The following is a 22,098-nucleotide window of genomic DNA, read 5'->3' as shown; positions in this document are numbered from 1 at the left end:
GATTTGGCTCCTGCTTTAAGGCAGAGTGATGAAAGTCATCCCTTAGAATATTAGTAGGTGTTGTGGAAAAAGGGGGCCGTGGCCAAATTATGTAGAGGACACTGGAATAAAAAGGAAACCGGTTTCCGCACTGTAAAACTTCTCAGGAGTTTAGCATGCAGATTTACACTGTGAAACTTCAAAAAAGCAGTAAGTGATCATCCTTCCCAAAAGGACGTTTGGAGGATGGATTTTTGGGGAGGGATCTGGAGATGGGATTCTCTTTTTAGACTCTGCTTGGGGTAGATTCTCTTTTTAGACTCTGCTTGGGTTGAGGGGGGGAGAGTGGAGATGAGGAATGGAGCTGTAGTTGGAAGGTGGGGAAGCTGGAGCCTTTGGAGGCCTTTGGCAAGAGTTCCTAGGCAAGGGTGATTTGCAGGCATTAGGGGAGAGAGGGGTGCAGTTCACCAAGGCAGGGAATGTGGGTTTACAGACAGGTTTGGAGGGGGGGAATGGAACACAGAAGATGTTCAGTTTTGAGCATGAATAGACATGTTTCTTGTGGTGTTTGATGAATTTGGACCTGAAACATCTATACCTTAGATATGCATCTGTTCAGCTTTGTTATGGGGAGGATCGAATATTCTTAGATAGAAGTAGAAGCATAGAATACTCCTATTTTTCAACCTATGGTTACAGCTAACTGGTTTTTCAGTAAAGAAGAAAAGGTCAGTATTAGCAGTTTAAGTCCCATTTCACCGTATATTTATTTCAACTTGTCTTTTATCCACACTCAATTTTTTGGGTAGAATTATCAGATAAACACCTAAATTGTTGTAATTTGATTTATTTTCCCTGCTTTGTGATTGACTTGTGATTAGGAATTCATAGAATAATGTTCTTTAAGTAAAAGGTTATAGGCTAGATTTTAATGTTCACAAATTGAGTATTGATTATAAGAGTTAACATTTTTTATTTGTACTAGGCTATCTGCTTGGGATGCAGTAGTGAAATTGATAAAATTTCTGCCTCTTGGGGACTTAAAATCTAGTATAGAATAGAGTGAAGAGATAATTACAATACTTAGACAATTTAGGCATTAAATGTCCTTAGAGAGCCTTGTGATAATCTATTGCCAGTTTATTTAGTAGAGCCATTCTATTATTTTCCTGTGTAAGTTAATATAAGTTATGTAGCAGAAGGACTTCCTAGTCTCATTTCATGAGGGGAAGCTAAGGGAGATGGGAGTAGTGAGTGGCTGAAGGAGGAAAAGAATGAGAGGCTTGGGATGCCTGGGTGGCTCAGCAGTTAAACATCTGATTCCCGCTCAGGTCCTGATCCTGGCTCCCTGGGATGGAGTCCCACATCGGGCTTCTTCCTGCATGGAGCCTGCTTCTCCCTCTGCAGATGTCTCTGCCTCTCTCTGTCTCTGTCTCTGTCTCTCTCTCTCTGTGTCTCTCATGAATAAATAAATAAAATCTTAAAAAATAAAAAAAGAATGAGAGGCCTAAGGTAATATTGGTGTACAGAACTGCAGAGACTACATCAGACTTTTATTTGGGGCATGGATTATCTACACACCTGAAAGGATTTGAAAAAATGCATACATAATACAATACAAATGAATATGTAATGATTTTAGCAGTTTTGTATATTAGAATATATAAATGAAAGTTTTACAAAGAATGAGTTAATTTCCTTTAAGATATGTTTCTATAGAAACATATCAAAGCAGGGGGCATTTGGCAATGTCTGGAGATGTCTTTGTCACAGCTGAATATGGGGAGTGCTAGTTGAATCTAGTGGGTAGGTGTCAGGGTTATTGCTAAACATATTACAATGCATAGGACAGACCTTCACCACAAAGAATTATCAGGCCCGAAATGTTAGTAATGCCAAGGTTGAGATGCCTTGGTTTAGAGAGAGACCTGGGGTCAAATTCCAGCTCTGCCACATAGCTGTATAGCCTGTGCCTCAGTTTCCCCAATATATCATTTAGATAATACTTTTACTAATCTTATACGGTTATTAGGGTAAATAAGAGGCGTATACTGTTGCATTGAATTGTATAATTATAAGATTATGTAAATATAACCTATTATAATTATATTGTCTATGAAATAATTTTATAGAGAGTCAATGGATGTGATTGTGTAGATGAAAAAAACCTGTGGGCTCCTTGGATGAGAACTGTGCCTGTTTTGTCTGTCACTATAGATTCAGTGACTGGTTGTAGGCCCAGGATGTAGCACGCACTTGGTAAATATTTGTTCAATGAATGAACACATAAATTGTCAAGACTCATCTCAACTTCCTCCATTTACCGTTGAAAATAAAACTGTTTCTGCTAGAAGTCTTTATAGCAGAGGTACCACTAAGTAGGGATGCGTGTCAAAGTCCCTGCCAGCATTGAAATACGGAGAATCTAGTGCTGACATTCCCGAGTTGTCATACTGCCTCTCTATGGAGCTATATGGACTGCCTGAAGTAATCAGGATACATGAATCTTTACTTTTTGGAATTGACATTACAGTATCCTCATAAGTAATCCATTTTAAGAAAACCTTATTTTTTAAAAAAAAATCATTCTTATAAGTTAGTTTTCCTGTGATAATCCACTTGATAACTTTAATTTCATATTAATAAATGGTAACATTGGTTGCATTACTGTATTGTTTTAATAAAGCCTCGTATTCAATATGGAAAGCAGCTTCCGTATGCTTGAGAGACACCAAAGGTTTTAGAGTTAGAAGATTTAGTTTTAAACCCAACTTGTCACTTATCACGCCTTTGACCTTGGACAAGTCACCCACATCAGTAAGCCCTTCGTTTCATCCTTGCCTGCTTCATCAGTCCCCGTGATTACTCTGAATATTAAATAAGTTAACATTTGTAGATATTCTTTGCAAATCTAAAGACTGTATTATAGCAAACATGTTACTTTTATTTAGATGCAAAATAATTTTATATGATTGCTGCTTATAGTCTAGCTTCTGGACAAGTTATAGTCAGTACTCTGTTATAACAGCACATAAAAAAGGCAACAATTTTAATATAAGTAGAAATATTGCTTATAATAAGTAGGATATGTATGTATAGCTCAGCAAGTACAATTTTAGAATGTCTTCTAGAGTAATATTGCTATAAATGACTCTAATTCAATTTTTTAATATAAATTTATTCGTTAGCTATGGAGACCAAAGGCTACCACAGTCTCCCTGAAGGTCTAGATATGGAAAGACGGTGGGGTCAAGTTTCTCAGGCTGTGGAACATTCTTCCCTGGGACCTACAGAGAGGACCGATGAGAATAACTACATGGAGATTGTCAACGTAAGCTGTGTTTCCGGTGCTATTCCAAACAACAGTACTCAAGGAAGCAGCAAAGAAAAACACGAACTACTCCCTTGCCTTCAGCAAGACAATAATCGGTCTGGGATTTTAACATCTGATATTAAAACTGAGCTGGAGTCTAAGGAACTTTCGGCGACTGTGGCTGAGTCCATGGGTTTATACATGGATTCTGTAAGAGATGCTGACTATACCTATGACCAGCAGAACCAACAAGGAAGCATGAGTCCAGCAAAGATTTATCAAAATGTTGAACAGCTGGTGAAATTTTACAAAGAAAATGGCCATCATCCTTCCACTCTAGGTGGTGTGAACAGGCCCTTGAGATCCTTCATGTCTGACTCTGGGAGCTCTGTGAACGGTGGGGTCATGCGTGCCATTGTTAAAAGCCCTATCATGTGTCATGAGAAGAGCCCATCTGTTTGCAGCCCTCTGAACATGACATCTTCAGTTTGCAGCCCTGCTGGAATCAGCTCTGTGTCCTCCACCTCTGCCAGCTTTGGCAGTTTCACAGTGCACAGCCCTATCACCCAGGGGACTCCTTTGACATGCTCCCCTAACGTTGAGAATCGAGGCTCCAGATCGCACAGCCCAGCACACGTGGGCTCTCCTCTCTCAAGTCCATTAAGTAGCATGAAATCCCCAATATCCAGCCCTCCGAGTCACTGCAGTGTAAAATCTCCAGTCTCCAGTCCTAACAATGTCACTCTGCGATCCTCTGTGTCTAGCCCTGCAAACATCAACAACTCAAGGTGCTCCGTTTCCAGCCCTTCCAACACAAATAACAGATCCACGCTTTCCAGTCCAACTGCTAGTACTGTGGGATCTATCTGTAGCCCTGTAAACAATGCCTTCAGCTACACTGCTTCTGGCACTCCTGCTGGATCCAGTGTGGCCCGGGATGTGGTTCCTAGTCCAGACACACAGGAGAAAGGTGCTCAAGAGGTCCCCTTTCCTAAGAGTGAGGAAGTGGAGAATGCCATCTCCAATGGTGTGACTGGCCAGCTTAACATTGTCCAGTACATAAAACCGGAGCCAGATGGAGCTTTTAGTAGCTCATGTCTAGGAGGAAATAACAAAATAAATTCTGATTCCCCATTCTCAGTACCAATAAAACAAGAATCAACCAAGCATTCATGTTCAGGCACCTCTTTTAAAGGGAATCCAACAGTAAATCCATTTCCATTTATGGATGGCTCATATTTTTCCTTTATGGATGATAAAGACTATTATTCTCTATCAGGAATTTTAGGACCACCTGTGCCCGGCTTTGATGGTAACTGTGAAGGCAGCGGATTCCCAATGGGTATTAAACAGGAACCAGATGATGGGAGCTATTACCCAGAGGCCAGCATCCCGTCATCTGCTATTGTTGGTGTGAATTCGGGTGGACAGTCCTTTCACTACAGGATTGGTGCTCAAGGTACAATATCTTTATCACGATCAGCTAGAGACCAATCTTTCCAACACCTGAGTTCCTTTCCTCCTGTTAATACTTTAGTGGAGTCATGGAAATCACATGGTGACCTGTCATCTAGAAGAAATGATGGATATCCAGTTCTAGAATACATTCCAGAAAACGTAACAAGGTAAGTTGTTTTTTTTCTTCTTTTCTGAAAATCGCGGCTTTATAAAATGTTGAAAAAAAAACTAGTATTTACAGTTGATAAATTTAAACACATTTCAGTTCACTGAAATGAACTGTTCAGTTCACAGTTCATTTTATTTTTATTTTCAGGATGGTCACTTAGTGTCCCCTCTTTCCATTTTGGTATACTGGTGTTTTGAAATAGGAAACAAAAAGTTCTTAAAATTAAGAAAATACTTGTGTTGATTTTGAAGGAATACGTATGGATATTCCCTCTCCCTTATAGCATGTTGCCTGTTGTAGGTGTTCGGGAAAAGTCCGTTTTCTACTGTCTGGGACTATATATGTTTTAGCGGACTAGTGCTAGATTATTTTTTTCTTTAGTGGTACACTGGTTCACTAGAATTGTTTTAAGTTTGTTTCTTTGTGGTCTTTGTCTTTTTTCTTAGCTTTTTTTTTTTTTTTTTTTTTTTATTAACCACTTCATTGGTTGTGAAGTATGAAGTTGAACCCCAAATCGGTTACCCACAAGCTCTACACCCTCTTCGTCCTTTTCTGGGTAGCTTAATTTGTATATAAGTCATGGTTTTCCATACAAATAAATCATTTCCTTAACTGTTGAGGGCTTTTAAAGACTCAGCACATCTAAAATTACTAAGTGGACAGTCTTGCTTTCTTACTCATATTGGAAGTGAAATATGTCACTGCAGTTTTGAGTTGGTATATTTTTAACTTTTAAGATCTACAAGAAGACATACTTTACTAACTGTAAAATATCTCTTGACTTTCCTTTTTGCAGATAGCATATTCTATATATTTAGAAAAAACAAGGAAGAGGTTTTTGATATGACTGTAAAGGGTGGTTCTAAATTATACAATGAATACTTGCATTGGACTTTGTTTCAGTACTGTTTTTATTATATGGTTGTGATAAATGATCCCTTTATTGAACATAGAATAGATGTCCTAGATATGGTTCATACCTTCAGCATTTGGGAATATGTGGATGTTTTCCTTAAAAACTTATGTTCATTCCATTACCAGTTATGTAAACAATTACGTTTACATGTATTTCTTTTTCTCCTTCTGTTTTGTTATGAGCCAAAGGCTAAAACTTTAGTTCATACGTTCTTTTTCCTTATCATTGATTCAAACTTTGCTCCTCTTGCCTTTATGGAAGCAAACATTCCATTGAAGGATAGGTTATTACAGCTCTTGATAGCATGAATGATCATATTCTGATACCCCCTCTATCTCTTCTATTCTAAACCGTAACGCAAGATAGTGCATTTTAGCATGGCTTTCGTTAGAAACAAACATAGCATGTGGTCTCCTGCTACTGCTGTGTTTTACTTTTAGAGAAGGAAATTTTGCACATGATGTCAATATTTTTGTAAGTGACTTTTTAGTGAGTTAGTATGAGGGGGTATGGCCTGGTAGTTATGAGCACTGCTGTCCTGATTGAAATCCCTGATCTGCCACTTAATTGCTTTGTGTCCTTGCGTATAACACTTCACCTCTGGGCTTTTAGTTTTCTCATCTGGAGGAAAAAGAAAAAAGAAAAAAAGAATTCAATAGTACCTGTCTCAAAAGGAGTTAAGATAATTGAGTTAGTTTATGAGAAGCACTTTGCACATTATCTGGTATGCGATAGGTATTGTATACATTTTAGCTATTACTGTTAACATTTGATTAGTTTACACAATCTGTAGTTTTCTGTTTTCATTATATGAAATTACACAAAATAGTTTAAAGAAATATTTTATGCATAGTTGGAAGAAATATTTGTTGATAATTCTTATTAAATTCTACTCTATTATTTTTCATGATTAGGCATCATACATTTGCCACAACATATTTATTTGCTTTTATGGATTTGAAGGCTATTACTTTGGGTAATGATATTTCTGGTAGCCATAGTAGATGAAATCATTAGTTCTCTGCTTTGTTTTGTTCTGCATCCTATTTCTCCCATTTTAATTGTAGGTTTTACACTCAACTCCTGAAGTCCCTCCCAATGTTCTAGTGATGCATCGCCTCAAACATATTAATGTGAATCAGTGACCTTGAGTCTCCTCTGCATTTGTGGGCCCCAGGGGGTTGTTCAGTGTCTCCTCTGGAGTATTCCAAAATTCCTCACATACGTGTTAATATAGTCAAAGGGGGTTCATTTTGTTTACATACATGTTGTATTGTGCTAGTTAGTATAAGTTTTCCCAAAACTTTACTAATAAAAGCTTTTGTGTTATGAAGTCTCTTGTAGCTTACCGATTATTGACAGCTTTTTCTGGTGAGTATTGTCCAAACCTATTTATTTTGATCATTCTCAGAATAAAGGCTCAAGGAGCAGGAGATATTTACATCTTTTTTCTAGATTTCAATCCACATGTTATAATATTTCATTTAACCTCGTCCATGCTTCATCACTGGTCTCGTATTTTAGTGTCCTTTGGATCAAAATCCAGCCTTTTTGTCTATATCTTAATGTGGGATGAGGATACCCCATTCAGGGGGATGTGGAATAAATGAAAGAATTATAGGTTGTGGAGGATCAAGGCAGTGTGTGTCTGTTACGAGGTTTCATGATAACCTCCATCTTTTGATTGAACTCTAAATTGTTGTTTGGGATTCTTGAGACCCTTTCAAGGAGGTTTGTGGAGTGAAAGATCATGCGTCAGTAAAAGATCCATTCAAAAGGGAGGGTGGACCATGGTTTTTAATGTAATTGTGTATGGAAAGTTCACTAATGTGATTTCAGATTCCACATTGCTACTAACCTTTAAGATACTACTGACTGGCAGTTTTCAACATAGTGTCAAAGAATCACATGTGCAGTTATTGCTAATGACCATTAAAATGCTTGTCCTGGGCAGCCCCGGTGGCGCAGCGGTTTGGCGCCGCCTGCAGCCTGGGGTGTGATCCTGGAGACCCGAGATCGAGTCCCGCGTCGGGCTCCCTGCATGGAGCCTGCTTCTCCCTCTGCCTGTGTCTCTGCCTCTCTCTCTCTGTGTCTGTGAGTAAATAAATAAAATCTTAAAAAAAAAATAAAATGCTTGTCCTTTTTCCACCAACCTATCCATGTGAACCCAGATCTTATTCATATACCTGAACCGAAACCTATCACTACCCACTGAATGCAGAAGTAGATACGAAAATCCAGCTGTCTTCTGTTGAGACAATAGACTTGCGAAAATGTAAAACAGTGCCAATCTCCTCACTCAAGTTTTTGTTTTGGGAAACATAGTTATTTTTTCATGAACATATGCTTATGTTAACACAGTGACTTCTTAGTTTTAAATGATTTAAAATGAATATTAGTTTTAATTCTAATGCAGCAAATGCCAGTAGATCTAATTTCCATAAACAAAAGTTTTTTGGTGTCCTCAGTACATTTTGAGGGTGGAAGGATGTCTGAAGACCCCAAAACTGAGAATTGCCGGTCTCTTTTATTCTGGACACCCTTTGGCGGTTAATGAAAAAAGAGGGTATTACTTTATTTTGTTAGCCTTACTGAATATTATGCTGAGGAAGGAGTGCCCTCTTCAAATAAGAAAAATGATTCTTGTCTAGTTAATTTTTTAAGCCGATAGAAGTGAGTAATGGCTGCGAAGTGTGTGTTGTCCTCATCTCCGTCTGGGGGCATCCTGTGAGAGCGGTGACGAAAGCCATCTGTCTGTTAATCATTGCTGGTGAGTGGATTGCCTGACCACCAAAGTGTAAAGTAAATTATGACAGAGGCAGAATGTAAAGCTTTGAGGATGGACACTGGACCTGGTTGTGTCATGTAGATTGGAGTTTCCCTGTCAGCCAGGACACAAACAAAACTGTGACCTCGGTGAGTCACAGCTTCTCTGGGCCTCAGTTTCTTCCTTTAAGGTGAACGTGTTGAACTCGGTGCTCTCCAAGGTCAGCCTGCAAAACCATTAAGTGGCTGTGACGTTTCCTTGGAGTTGTATGTTAAAAATCAAAATTGAGTATCCTTTAACATATTTGTTTATCTGGTTTCAAGTATATTTTAATCACAGGTGTAGCTCTTTTGTTTCCAGGGTGTTCTGGATAGAAAAATGTCATTGCCATTTACCATTTAAAAGTGAGTATGGGAAACTTATTTATTTTACTTTGAAAAGCAGAGGTTTTTTTTTTTTTATCAGATCTTTTATAAAATTTGATACAACGAATTTCTCTTCCTTTTAATTTACACTATTCCTTTGAAAACAGTGTTTCTGTGTTGATACAACATCGATGTTTATGGCGATGGTCATAGTCACTTTGATAGCATCATAACAGCACTAACATTGACTTAGACCTTTGAATATAAAGTTCACTGTTTCAAAGGGCATATTCTAGTAGGCTTCAAGACAGATAATCAGGTGTTTATCTTAATCTGTGCTGCATTCTTTTTCTATGATAGAATGAAACAATTTAGTAAAAAAACTACAGTTTTTTTTTTCAATTGTCCCTAGAATCTTTTAAAACTTATCTTCTGTAATAAAGCAAAAGGTTCAGAATTCAAGGAGTTACCAAAGTTGCCCTGTTTCTTAATAAACTTTCTGAGTAAATCATTGGGATTTAAATATCCTTGTATAATGCAAAGTATGAAAGAATGATGATTTTAGGAGAGGGTGGAATCAGATTGATTATTTGTGCTTACTATAATAAATCCATTAAGAATTACTGCGGTCATTTACAAGTGAAAACATGGGACTTTCTTTTTCTTATTATTTGTCTCACAATATTTTCATTTTGAAATTGTTAGTGTACCTAGAATTTTCCCCACTCAGTATTCTAAATAATATTTTTAGAAATGATTTCACAATGAGACTTGCTTCTCCTGATGATTCATTCACTTCCATTCATTTATGGTATTTCTGGTGAGAGTAGTGATAATTTTATTGAAAAAAAACCCTTAGTACTTTTTAACAAATAAATCACTATGTACAGTGCACTTTGATACATTTTGCTTTTAACATCACAAGTGTCCTAGGTTTATATGTCAGTATGTCCACCTTTTAACATCTAAAGTATTAGTATACTTAGAACTGTTTACGTCATACTTTAAAAAATGGAGATAAAAGCCTTGGTTTCAGTTAAATAAACTCAAATTATTCAACTTCAGGCTGTTTGCATGCACAGCAGTGTTGTGCTAAAACTAGGACCTGGAGGTGTGGCATTTATGGATTTGATGCCTTTAGCACTATTGAAATTCTGGGTGTGTCTGAGCTTTTCTATACTTGTAATGTTAGAGTAATGCCCAATGTTATTTTTTTTTAAGACTTTTTATTTATTCACGACAGACAGAGAGAGAGAGAGAGAGAGGCAGAGAGAGACAGGCAGAGGGAGAAGCAGGCTCCATGCAGGGAGCCTGACATGGGACTCGATCCTGGGTCTCCAGGATCACACCCCGGGCTGAAGGCAGCACTAAACCGCTGTGCCACCAGGGCTGCCCCCGATGTTATGTTGATCACAAGTAATTTAGGAGTAATACTTCACTTCCCTTAATGCTTTGATGTTACTAACTTTTTTTTTTCCCTCCAAAATAATATTTTTTTCCAGGCTTTCAACTGTTGCTTCAGTTTCATACTCCTCATCTACTGATAAAATTTCACCTCTCCTGCCAAATAATGTATCATTTTCTTTCATTTATTAAATTCAAATCAAGAGAAAAATATTTGCTTCATTATAAAATTTAAATATAGCCCTTAAATTGTGTGTTTTTGGACTGTATTCCAAAGTTTATTGGTGAAAACCTAGGAAATATAAGTATGTTAAATGTATAGGTCTTCATCTTAAACTTTAGAACTTCTAGTTTTAAACTTGTAAAGTGTAGGCTTTATTTTGTTTTAAGAGTTTTATTTTCATTCTTTATATAGTAAAGTAATGATGAAGTTAAAATGTAATTACATGTAAGCACCTGTTACTTAATTGATGCCTGGAAGCCTCTGCATTTATGATTGTCAGTGTTCAGGCCAAGGCTGAAATTTCTTTGTAGAAATGAGGTAAAAATTCCTTGTATTTATGCAAGAAATAGAAAACTCTAGTATAAGGAAGGAAAGAGGACATACACAGAGTAATTTGAATACCTAAAAAGCTAATTCCCTAGGGAGAGAGAGTGAGCTAATAACTGATTATCTGAATTCCTAACTGTGGCTGCACTTTTATTAATTATGACTCTTTCACTGGTATGTGTCCTCACCTTATAGGTAGATTAGGAGTTGTTGAGACATATTAACAAAAATTATAGTCTAAAAATAAAGTGGAATAAGGTTTATAATGGGCAAAGTCAACTTTGGATTTTCTGACAGTATAAAATTATATAGGCAAGTTTTGGAAAATGGGGAAATGGGGTGGTGCTGGTCAGAGTTGATATTTATCCTTTTGCAGAAAGTAGGAGTGGTCATTTCATGATGGAGGGAGTTACATGAGCAAAACATGGATGATCGGCAGAAAACACTGAATGTGGTCAGGTTGTATGGCTGACTGTGACACAGGAAATTGCGGGGAAGAAAGCCTGGAAGAGGTTAGTTAGTTGGAAGTAGAAGGCAATGGAACTTGAAAGTCACACTAAGAAATTTGTACTTAATTTGGTAGGTAATGAGGAACTATTGAAATGTTGGAGCAAGAAAGTAGCATGAGCTAAAGTGCACTTTGGAAAAACCTTAATTAGGCAGTGGTTGTAGGGTGGAGCCTTGTTAAGTTATTGCAACAGCACAAGGGGTTGGGAACTTGACTCTCTGTCCAGAGTAATGGAAAAAAGGGGACAGATGTGAGATATTACAGAAGATGCCCTTGTAGGAGTTGATTTTTGTATAATTTTTTTATTTTAAAATAATCACAAACCTAAAAAAAATTAAGTCCATCACAGAGAACTCTAAAGAAGGACATTCTCTCACATAGCCACAGTATAGCCATCAAAATCAAGAAATTAACATTAAGTTACTTGCTTTAGACCCATCTTGTACTTTTCTGCCCCAGTTCTGGGGTCAGCTATTTTTCCAAGGACTGCTTCCATTCCCACAGATAGTCTCCTGCCTGTGATTGGGGTATAGCTCTAGTTCTGGGTCACAGGGCCACACTTCCCCAGAAAGTGCCCTCCTTACTACATTCCAGCACTGATTTCCCCCTGCTAGTCTGTCTTGGGTTCTGATTCTCTGCACTAGACCATGAGAACACATGGACAACATGGGTACTCCTCCCCACCTTGCATTGGGCATCAGAACTGCCCTTGGCTTGGTGCCCCACTGTGGACCATCACAGCTATCCACATCCTACTACTGTGAAGGAAGAGAAAGGAGAGCACTTGATACTCATATGAAAATGGAAGGAGGGTCAGGTGTGTGGAAAATCAGTGGAATCTCAACATGTAAGTTTGACTGTCGTGGATAATGGAGAGATCAAGAAGAATAGGCTGGGAGAAGAAGATTAAGTTGTGGACTACTTTAGACTAAGAGAGTTCTCTCTGTAGGTGGAAATGTTGATCTGGAGGTCTAGGAGGCCTCTTCATAGAAGTGGTGGTAGACAGTGTCCGTGTGGGTGCTGTTGCCCATGGAGAGAATGTATGTATGACCCAAGTGTAGTTTAAAGTGCATTCTGTTAGGAATTTGAGGAACAGAACCCCATTTAGGAGATGAGCAACGCATCCTAATAAAGGAGACAGGGAGTTGTTTAGAGAATCAAGATAGTGCCGAGTCATGGATGCCAAAGGGAAGAATCACGTAGTCTTAGATTTTCAAATTAGAAGGGCCCTAAGGCTATCTATAAATCCAGCCCTGACACTAAGGTCCAGAGAGATTACATGCCTTTTCTGGGATCATACAAAGTAGTTGGTAACAGAGCTGGAGGTTAGATCCTGCCCTTTTGTCTATTATCCTTTTCTTCAGCAGGAGATGGTGGTTTAAAACCTGATGATGGGGTGAAGTGGACCAGAAATTGGACTGAATAGTTGGTGCTGGTGATTTTTCCAGAAGGAATTCTGTTTCGTGGTGGGAATGGGAATCAGACTGTGATTGGCTAAGGATTAAGTTAGCAAGGAAGAGGAAAGACTTGAGGGATGCCTGCACAGTGTTTATTCACCGGAGGCATCGTTCAGTGGTAAAAAGAAAGGGTGAGAGAGGAGATCGTAGCACAGAGGAGCTGTGAACTGTAAGATCAGAGTCAAGATTGTGACGGACACGTAAGCTGTGAAGAGGGTGGTGGAGGAGACTGTGCCATGCCTGAGCTGCAGGGTGTAAGGAGGGCAGATTTTTGATGGGTCAGTGTCCTGAGATGCTGAGAATGAAAGGGAGACTTGAGTTAGCCACAGGGTCAGATGTTTCACTGCCCCATTGAATCAGTCTATGTAAGCGGTTACTGGCAGCTAATGTTGCAGTTTTTATAGATATAGAAACTGAGGCCCAGAAGGTATATGTGATTTGCCAAAGGCACATAGCTAAGGTAAATGAGGAAACAAATACTTGAGACAGAGAAGAAGAAAACTGAATGTCCTAACAACAACAATAGACACATGGATCTTTTAAAAATTAAATTAAATTATGTGGCTGATGTAAAGCCCCTCTGGCTACTTCTCATTGCAAGCAGCATAAAGTAAACTCATCAAGGGCCTGAAAAACACAAAAATATAAGACCTCTATTTTATTTAGTATCTGGTTTTCTTCCTTGCTCAGTCCCCACGCTGACCTTTCTGTGGCTCAGACCAACCAAGCCCCCTTCCCTCGGGGGTGCGGTATAGTTCTATACTGACTGTTCTCCCTGCCAAGAAGGCTCTGCTTCCAGATTTTGGTCATCTGCCCCTTCTTGTCACTTGGCATTAGCTCAAATGTCACCCTCTTAAAGAGGCCTTCCCAGACATCCTATTTAAAGTGGTGCCCCCCCCCCCCGACCTTCTAAAAACACATCACCTACTTTTGTGGACTTATAGCACATACCTATCAGAAATTTGTTTACTTGGCTTCCTCCAATTAGAATGTAAATTTCCTGAGAGCAGGGACCTTGGCTGTCCTGTTTACAAGTACATTTGGCCAGACCTCAAACAGTGCCAGGTGTATTGTTGATGTTCAATAAATCCTGATTGAATGGATTGGTTAGCAGAGGAACTTGAGGATGACTGGTATGTGTTGGTGGTTGTGGAAAACTAATACCCTTATTGTCAAATAACCGAGTTCTGTGGAGATTAGCAAAAAAAATGTTGTGACCTCTATCAGCATATTTTTAAAGATTTTCACAAAATTAACAGTTTCTGTTCTTGTTTTTTCTAATCTCAACATAATAAAGTAGTCAGTAATGATGTATTACAAGCTATATGGCGACATATTCTGAGTTTTTGAGGTCATTTATTTTTAATTTGCAAACAGTAAAATTAACTCCTTTTGGTGTGCAATTCTAGAAATTTTGCCAAGTGTCTAGTCCTGTAACCACCACCCATTCAAGATAAGAATAGTTGTCACCCACTAAAATTCTCTTGTATTGTCCTTTCTCAGTCAACCCAACTCTTCATTCCCAAACCCTAGCGACCATTCATATGTTCTCCATCGTTGTAGATTTGTTTTTTCTAGGTTGTCATCTAAATGGAATTATACTTTTTATAGCCTTCTGATTCTGGCTTCTTTTATTTAGTATAACACCCTTGACATTCCTCCATGTTGTCGTGTGCATATTATTAGTTTCTTTTTAGTGCCCAGTAGTATTCCATTTGTGGCTATGCCACCATTTGTGCATCCATTCACCTGTTGGGTTGTTTCCAGTTTTTGCTGTTACAAATAAAGCTGCTATAAATATTCACATACGAATCTCTGTATGGACATATGCTTGATTTTTTTCTTTAGTAAATACCTGCAGGTACGATGGCTAGATCATATGGTGGGTGTAGGTTTAATTTTTAAGAAACTATCCAGCTGTTTTCCAAATGTGGCTGTACCATTTTACATTCCCCCCAGCAGTGTGTGAGAGCTCTGGTTCCATTACATCCTTGCCAGCACTTGAGAGAGTTCATCTTTTTAATTTTAGACATTATGATAGGTGTGTAGTGGTGACTCATTGTCATTTAAGTTGGCATTTCTCTGATCCCTGATACTGAACATTTTTTCATGTGCTTCCTTGCCACCCATATGTCTCCTTCTCATGCTTGTTAACTCTATTGCTCATTTTTATTGAGTTGCTTTCTTCTTGAGTTCTGTTATCTGTGGATATTGAAGTCAACTTTTTGAAAGAAGACCTAGAACTAAGAGAAAAGTAGCGATTTAAATTTCTGGATTTTCTGGGAAAAATAATAGACAATTTTCAAATTATTTAGTGCCCACCTTATTCCAAATGTGGGTGAACAAACCACATGCCTTCACTGTATTCCCCTCTAGTAGGGGAGATGACTCATATGAATTTATACAGTTTTTTTTTTTTTTTTGGTGGTTCTGTAATTATGTGTTTGATTGTATGATGCAGATAAGAACTGTTTCCAAAGACTAGAAAAGAAAGAGTTCTATGTGGCCTGGAATAGCCAAGGAAAGCTTCATAAAGGAGGTGAATTACAGTTGACATTGGAAGTTTGGTGGTATTTGGTGGGGAGATGTATTAAAGGAATAAGCAACAGCACAGGCCAGGTGTTGGGACAGAGGACAAATGAAGCCTGGGTAGTTTGGCTTAATGTTTTTTAGAGAAAACTAGATTATAGAAATCTTTGAATGCCTAAAAGAAGTGTTTGGCATTTTAAATATAGCATTATTAAACATTCTCTTAACCTGAAATGACATAAAACAGTAGAAAGGTAAATATGGTAGGGGAGATAAGAAATAGTGACTGAAATTAAAAAAAGAAAAGAAAAGAAACAGACAGTTGAAAGGCTATCCTATTGGTAATTCAACCTGAGAGGGTAAGTGCTTTAGTGGTCAGAATGGTGGGCAAGGGAGAGAAGTTAGAATTTGAAGGAAGAAATAATTGAATGCCAGATTATCTGACCCAAAGCCTGTTCCTTTCCACTATACCACTAAGCCATATGTGCTAACAGCCCCATGAAAAGTAGATTGCCACAGGGTATAAGGAATAAAAATAGTAATAAGGAGAAAATTTGAACATAATTATGACTCTAAGAGAAAAGGAGTGAAATGATTTTATTTGGATGAAGGTAAAACCTGATAATTTTGATACCAAAATAGAGTACTTTTTATTAAACTAGGGGGAAAAATACCTGTGGGAATGGAAACAGGAAGAGCTGCTCCTGGCTTTACAGAGTTGAAAAGCAAAAGATGATATATATGAATCAGAAATGTTGATGTATGGAATTCAGACATACACACGCACACATATATAAATAGGCACAGTCCTAGCTTGTTTGGAAATCCATTCTTGTGTCCTCAAGTAACTGGTGTTTGAATTAATAGTGCTCTTTCCACAACTGGAAATGTGCTCATTTTCTTCCATCACATGGTAGAGTTTGTATTTACTTAATAAATATTTTTCTGATAAGTTTGAGAAGAGATTCCAAGTGCAAAGTTTGGGAGTGTAGGGGTTTAAATGGGAGCAGATATTCTTTAATTTACTCCAATTTAGAGTCTGCCTGTATTTCTGAAATGGAAATTAGGTCCAGAGCAGCTTTTGTTCTTGAAACTAAGGTATTGTGAAAGAATATATGGTCACACAGTACAAAGTATTTTTTTTTTCTCTATTTCTCCATCATTTTCAGACCCAACTGAGGTAAATGTACATATGAGACTTTGAGACTTCTGGAAGCATTTGAGTTTTCTGTATGTGGTAGAAATATGATAATTTTGTTGACATATACCCTGTATTTTGGACTTGGTTGCTATGATTCAGGTGAAAACAGCACTTTCCCCACCTCGTAAGTACTGTTTTTTAAACAAACTGAAGAGACTGACAGATGGGTAGAGTGGGGAAAGAGAGGTATAAGCACAGTAACCTTTCATAGTGAAAATCTAGACCTGAGAGCTCTTATGTAACTTTTGAAACTACTCCATGAGAGGGTCTTAGGTGTCTATTAGCAGGTACTCTTTAATTTTAAGCTAATGTTCATTTTAAAAAGCCAAAGATTTTGGCTTTTTGTGAACTGTGCATTTGTTGAAGGATGAATTTGTTGCCAGAGAATGAAAGAAATAAAGACCAAAAATCTTAACTGTGAACATGGCTTAGCCTCAATGATTTCATAACACTGATGAAATATGCTTTTTTTAAAAAAAATTAGCTCTTGCCAATTTACTGTGGTAGAAATAATCAGATCTGGTATTATGAAGGTTTTAAGGAGAATTGACCCAAAGCAAGTTTTAAAAAATGAATGTTGTTTTAATGGGGAAAGGGACTAAATTTCTATCAATGTGTCAGAGTCTGTATACAGTCTGTCTCTTCCACACATGTAACTGATACTGTGCATCCTAACCTGAGTTATTCAAGGCCTTTAATCAATGAAGAATGATCAAAGTTTGTCATACTATTTTCAGTTGCTTGGCTTTAAAAGGGGGATGTTCTTCTCTGGTTGTTAATGCAAGTGAGGGAAGAAAGAGAGACTATTACAAGACAGGGAGATTTTTCAAAGAGGAATGCACTGCCACCTATAAATAACTGATACCAATTTGTTTACTGAACTCTCTGGGGTCTATAACAAACAACAATGCACATTAAAGGCACTTAACCCAAAAAAGTTTTGGAGATGGATGATGGTGGTGGTTGCTCAACAGTGGGAATGTGCTTAATGCCCTGAACTCTATACTTAAAAATGGTGAAAATAGTAAATTTTATGTATGTATAAATTTATAACAAAGAAAATAGCACTTTGTCTTGACAAAAATGGGGGTGCCCTGTGTTGGTGAAAGATACTGAGGTATACTGGAAGTCCACTGTGTGAGCCCATGAGAGCAGAGACTAAGTAAGCAGAGATCAGGTCATTCTTAGCTTTGTCTCTTCTGCACTGTTTAGTAGGTACAGTGTCATATGTGTACTGTTCTGTACTGATTTTCATTTAACAAACATTTATTAAGCTCTTGATTCTGTCAAAGCATAATCCTGGGTGTGTGGTCAGAGCAAAAATGAGAGATTCTTCATCCTTTAGGACACGCAGTCAAAATACATCCAAGATCCCATTACAAAGTAGACTGTGGTAGATGTTTCTTTGGAGGTACCAAATAATCTTTGGAGAACACAGGGAGAGAATATTTAGAAGTTAAATATTAACTTAATTAATAAAATTATATGACAGTCATAAGTGAATTTAATGTAATTGGTCAGGACTTTTGGTTTGCGAACAGCACAGGAAACCATCTCCTCCTAGTCTAAATAAAACAGAATCTCTTGGCTCACAAAATGGGAGAAGTTCAAAGGGTACACCTCAGGCTTGGCTAGATTCCAGGCTTCAAGTAGTGGTGTCATAAGTTTGTTTCTCCATCTATTGCAGCTTTTCTCTTTTCATTCAACTTTTTTTTTTGGGAGGCTATGGCCAGCATCCCTCTGGGCTTGCATTTTCATTAGTTTTTGATCCTGGTCAAAGGATCAGCCCTTTCCTTGATGGATTCTGTTGGCCTAGCTTGGGTCTCACAACTGGCCTCGAGTAGAGATAGATGGGTGCGTGCATGTATGCATGTGAGTAGTGGTGCTTGGCTGCACCCAGCCCAGTGGGCTAAGAACACAGAAGATGGTTCCCTAGTGGTCTGGGCAAACAAAAACTGTACTCTATGTTAATAGTTTCATAACTGATCATACTATCCACACACACATACCCACTGTTTATTAGCCTTTAATTAGAAGTGTTAACCACAATGCTTGACTCTAAGTACTTTCATTAATAAGATTTTACTGTTATTGAAGTAAATAGTAGTATTGAGAACTTGTAGAGGACAGAAAATTGATGATTAAAAAGGCCAATGTGGCTTATTATTATTATTTTTTTTTTTTAGAGGGAGAGATCTGATAGTCTCTTTTGTGGAGTACATTTACAGATGCCTTAATGATGAGAAAATTTAGTAGTAACCAGAATGTGTTCCAAGAGCAGTAGGCTCAAGACTCAGTCTTATCTCTGCTATATAGGGAAAATCAGTATTAATAGAACTCTAAAAGGCTTATTGAATTCACCCCATTTGTAAATATGGCCCTAGGCCATCTAGAACTAGTTATCATTGCTACTTAAGAAGTGTCTATATTGGGATCCCTGGGTGGCTCAGCGGTTCAGCACCTGCCTTTGGCCCAGGGCGTGATCCTGGAGACCCAGGATCGAGTCCTGCATCAGGCTTCTTGCATGGAGCCTGCTTCTCCTTCTACCTTCCTCTCTCTCTCTCTATCATGATTAAGTAAATAAAAAATCTTAAAAAAAAAAATGTCTATATTAAATGTTATTTTCTTTGGCCTGTTGATTGAGAGTCTCTGCCATTCTTGGTGCAAATGATGTTTTCGTAGTTTGGAAGGATTATTAACAAAATTAACTTATACCTAAGTTCAAATACGTGTATATTTACACACATAATTTTGCAAATGGCTCAGAAGGTCCACAGACCAGTTCATGAGCCTCTAGGCTCCAGGTTACCCCTTGGTCATTGTTAAAATATTATACAATAGTAGAAAGAGGACCATGGTGATCAACTACCAAGAGAATATTTATCTTTGAAAATGCAATTTGAATTGTTTGACAGTAGTACTGGGTTGTATGGTCAGTTATAACATCTAACATGTGGTGAATATTTATGTAAGATGGCTATTTGGGCAAAAGAATTCTATTAAATAGGGAGTGCTGAGAGGCCCATATAAATTGATATAAATTAATCTGATTAGTTGATATTTAATAAGTTGAAAAATATAAGGATCAATAAGCTTGCAGATATTGCAGATACAGATAACATCATTGAGGAAGGGTATAATCAGAAGTCATAGTGGTCCTGGTAAGTTGGAAAAAACGTTAAGAAAAGAAGATGTAGGAGAATGGTGGCAGATAATAAGGCCCATGTTAAGATTACACTTCTACTTGCTTATTGTATGTCTTTGGGCAAGTTATCTAACCTCTCTAATAGTGAGTTTCCACATCTGTAAAATAGTGACAATAATAGTCCTTCCCTTATGGGGAAGGGAAATTTATCTGAGCTAATCCTTATAAAGTGCTAGCAATAGTGACTGCTAATAATAGTGACTGCTCAGTGAAAATAAAATCTTAGTTCTTCTTATTATTGATTTTTATTATTAGTTTCGATTAGAATTGAAATAGAGGAATAAGAACACATAGGAGTTACATGGGTAGATAATTGCTCATAAGAAAGTATGACCTAAGAGATTCCATTGTGAGAAGAATTAGCAATGTAGATTTAATAGATTCAACCACAAAACTAACATTATTTTTGAGAGAGGAAATCCTTCCAATTCTTTGTGCTCTTATGAGATCCTTAATTGAGAACTGTATTCTTTTCTGAATTCCAAAAATAGAGATGATTATGAAGATAGTTTAGACTAGGAATTCTCAATTCTGTTTTAGAGCAATACAAATGAAGAATTAATATTCGCATATATCACATACTCAATGGCAGATTTGATTTAAAAGCCTTGTGTGGGTATGTGTGTGTGGGTAGTAAAGCAAATAGCACCATGAGCTTTTTGTTTTTGTGGTATTCATAAAAAATCAATACTCGGCATAAAAGTATTTTTCACTAAGAATTGCTTATTATGGGCTGTTGAATAGGTAATGTGGGCTGCATGGTAATATACAGTAATGGTTTTAATTTCCACCTCTTCTCCTTGTGAAGACATGAGAATGCAGAGAAGTAAGTTGGCTTTATCATGGGAAGAATCATGAACCTGGTTTGTGTTTCTGTTTTGGAAGTAATTTACCAACATCAGTATCATTATTATTAACAAATTATTTGGCACATAGGTCACAACTGATCATGCCCTTTTATATAGTACTCATTTAGAATAGAGCCTGAGACATAAGTAAAAATGTCCAGACCCTTCCTCCTCCTTCACAGTTAAAAATCTCTGAGTATAACACTGCTGTTCAAATATAAGAACTGTTAAGATGATGATACCAAATATTTAGTTGTTCTTTCCTTTGGACTACAGAATAAAATAAGAAGAAGCCCTGTTAGGGATTTAGATCAGCTATGAAAAATCTGCTGACTTTATATTGAACATTGGGCTAGAATTAATGTTCAGGGAAGGCCCGTGACAGCTTTCACTCTGTGGGTTTTTAAAGGTGAGAATGATTTTCATGTTTGAGATGTTTTTGATGTGGCTATAACCAGAATAGAAATGTCTTAGATTATGGCTTTTCCTCAGATTGAGTAATTCTGTTGTAATAAGTCAGCATATGTTGCTGTCTGGCTTAAAAACTACATAAGGATAAAAAACATGTTATGTAAAACCATCTATAGTATCATATCTTTACAATTCCATTCTGCTTAAAATTTAATGCCAACACCATACACCAGATAATTTCCAGGTGGATTAAAGAGAACCTCAGTCAAGGAAAACATTTAGTTGAATGTGTATCTGACTCTAGAATAGACAAATGCTTTGTAAGACTAGAGCAGAGGAAGAAAGTACATACATAAACCAAAAATTTTGACTGTAAAAATTCTAGATGGCTATATGCCAAAGAAAATTAAGACAAAGATGGGAAATGGTGACTAGGTTACCTATATTAAGAAATGATACAAATTAATGAGAAAACCACGAAATCTGAAGTAAGGTTGGGAAAAAAAATAGGCAAAGAACATGGATAGACAGCTCATTGGAAAGCTAGTACATATGGGGTGTATGAACTTATAAACTGTTTAGTCATGCTAGTAAATAGAGACGAATATAAGCGACAGTTAGATAGCATTTTTCATCTATCAGATTCTCAGAGAGGAGAATGGATGGATGGATGGATGCATGCCACTGTGGAAAGATGTCAGTGGAGAGTCTAAATAGAGACAAGTGATTTGACAGCACATACCATCAGAACTAATGTAATTTAATTCTGGAGCATGAACTCCCCAGCCAGATGGATCTGAGCTTTACCATTTACTGGCTGTGTGACCTTGGGCATGTTACTTAACCTCTCTCTGCCTCTGTAAAATGAATACAGTGATAGAATTTACAAACTCTTAAAAGGGCACATTGAGTCAGTATATATGAACTGCTTAGAGAAGTTCTTGGCCTAGGATAATCTCTACATAAGTATATTTCCTTTATTGTTATTATCATTTCCTGTATGTACTTCAAAAGGTCC

The 22,098-nt window shown here is 37.4% G+C and overlaps 1 protein-coding gene across 3 annotated transcripts in view; it reads left to right on the top strand.

Moving 5' to 3' along the window:
• NR3C2 (nuclear receptor subfamily 3 group C member 2) overlaps positions 1 to 22,098 on the top strand; it is a 330,635-nt gene that overhangs the window by 4,837 nt on the left and 303,700 nt on the right. For all 3 annotated transcript variants that reach the window (XM_049094172.1, XM_049094173.1, XM_035699336.2), the window contains exon 2: positions 3,168 to 4,917. In XM_049094172.1, coding sequence (XP_048950129.1) covers positions 3,170 to 4,917 — 1,748 coding nt within the window. In that variant the 5' untranslated portion in view covers positions 3,168 to 3,169. The remainder of the gene's footprint in view (positions 1 to 3,167; positions 4,918 to 22,098) is intronic.

Source organism: Canis lupus, chromosome 15, assembly GCF_003254725.2.
Source record: "Canis lupus dingo isolate Sandy chromosome 15, ASM325472v2, whole genome shotgun sequence".
Lineage (NCBI taxonomy): Eukaryota > Metazoa > Chordata > Mammalia > Carnivora > Canidae > Canis > Canis lupus.
This window is presented reverse-complemented; position numbering and strand designations above follow the sequence as displayed.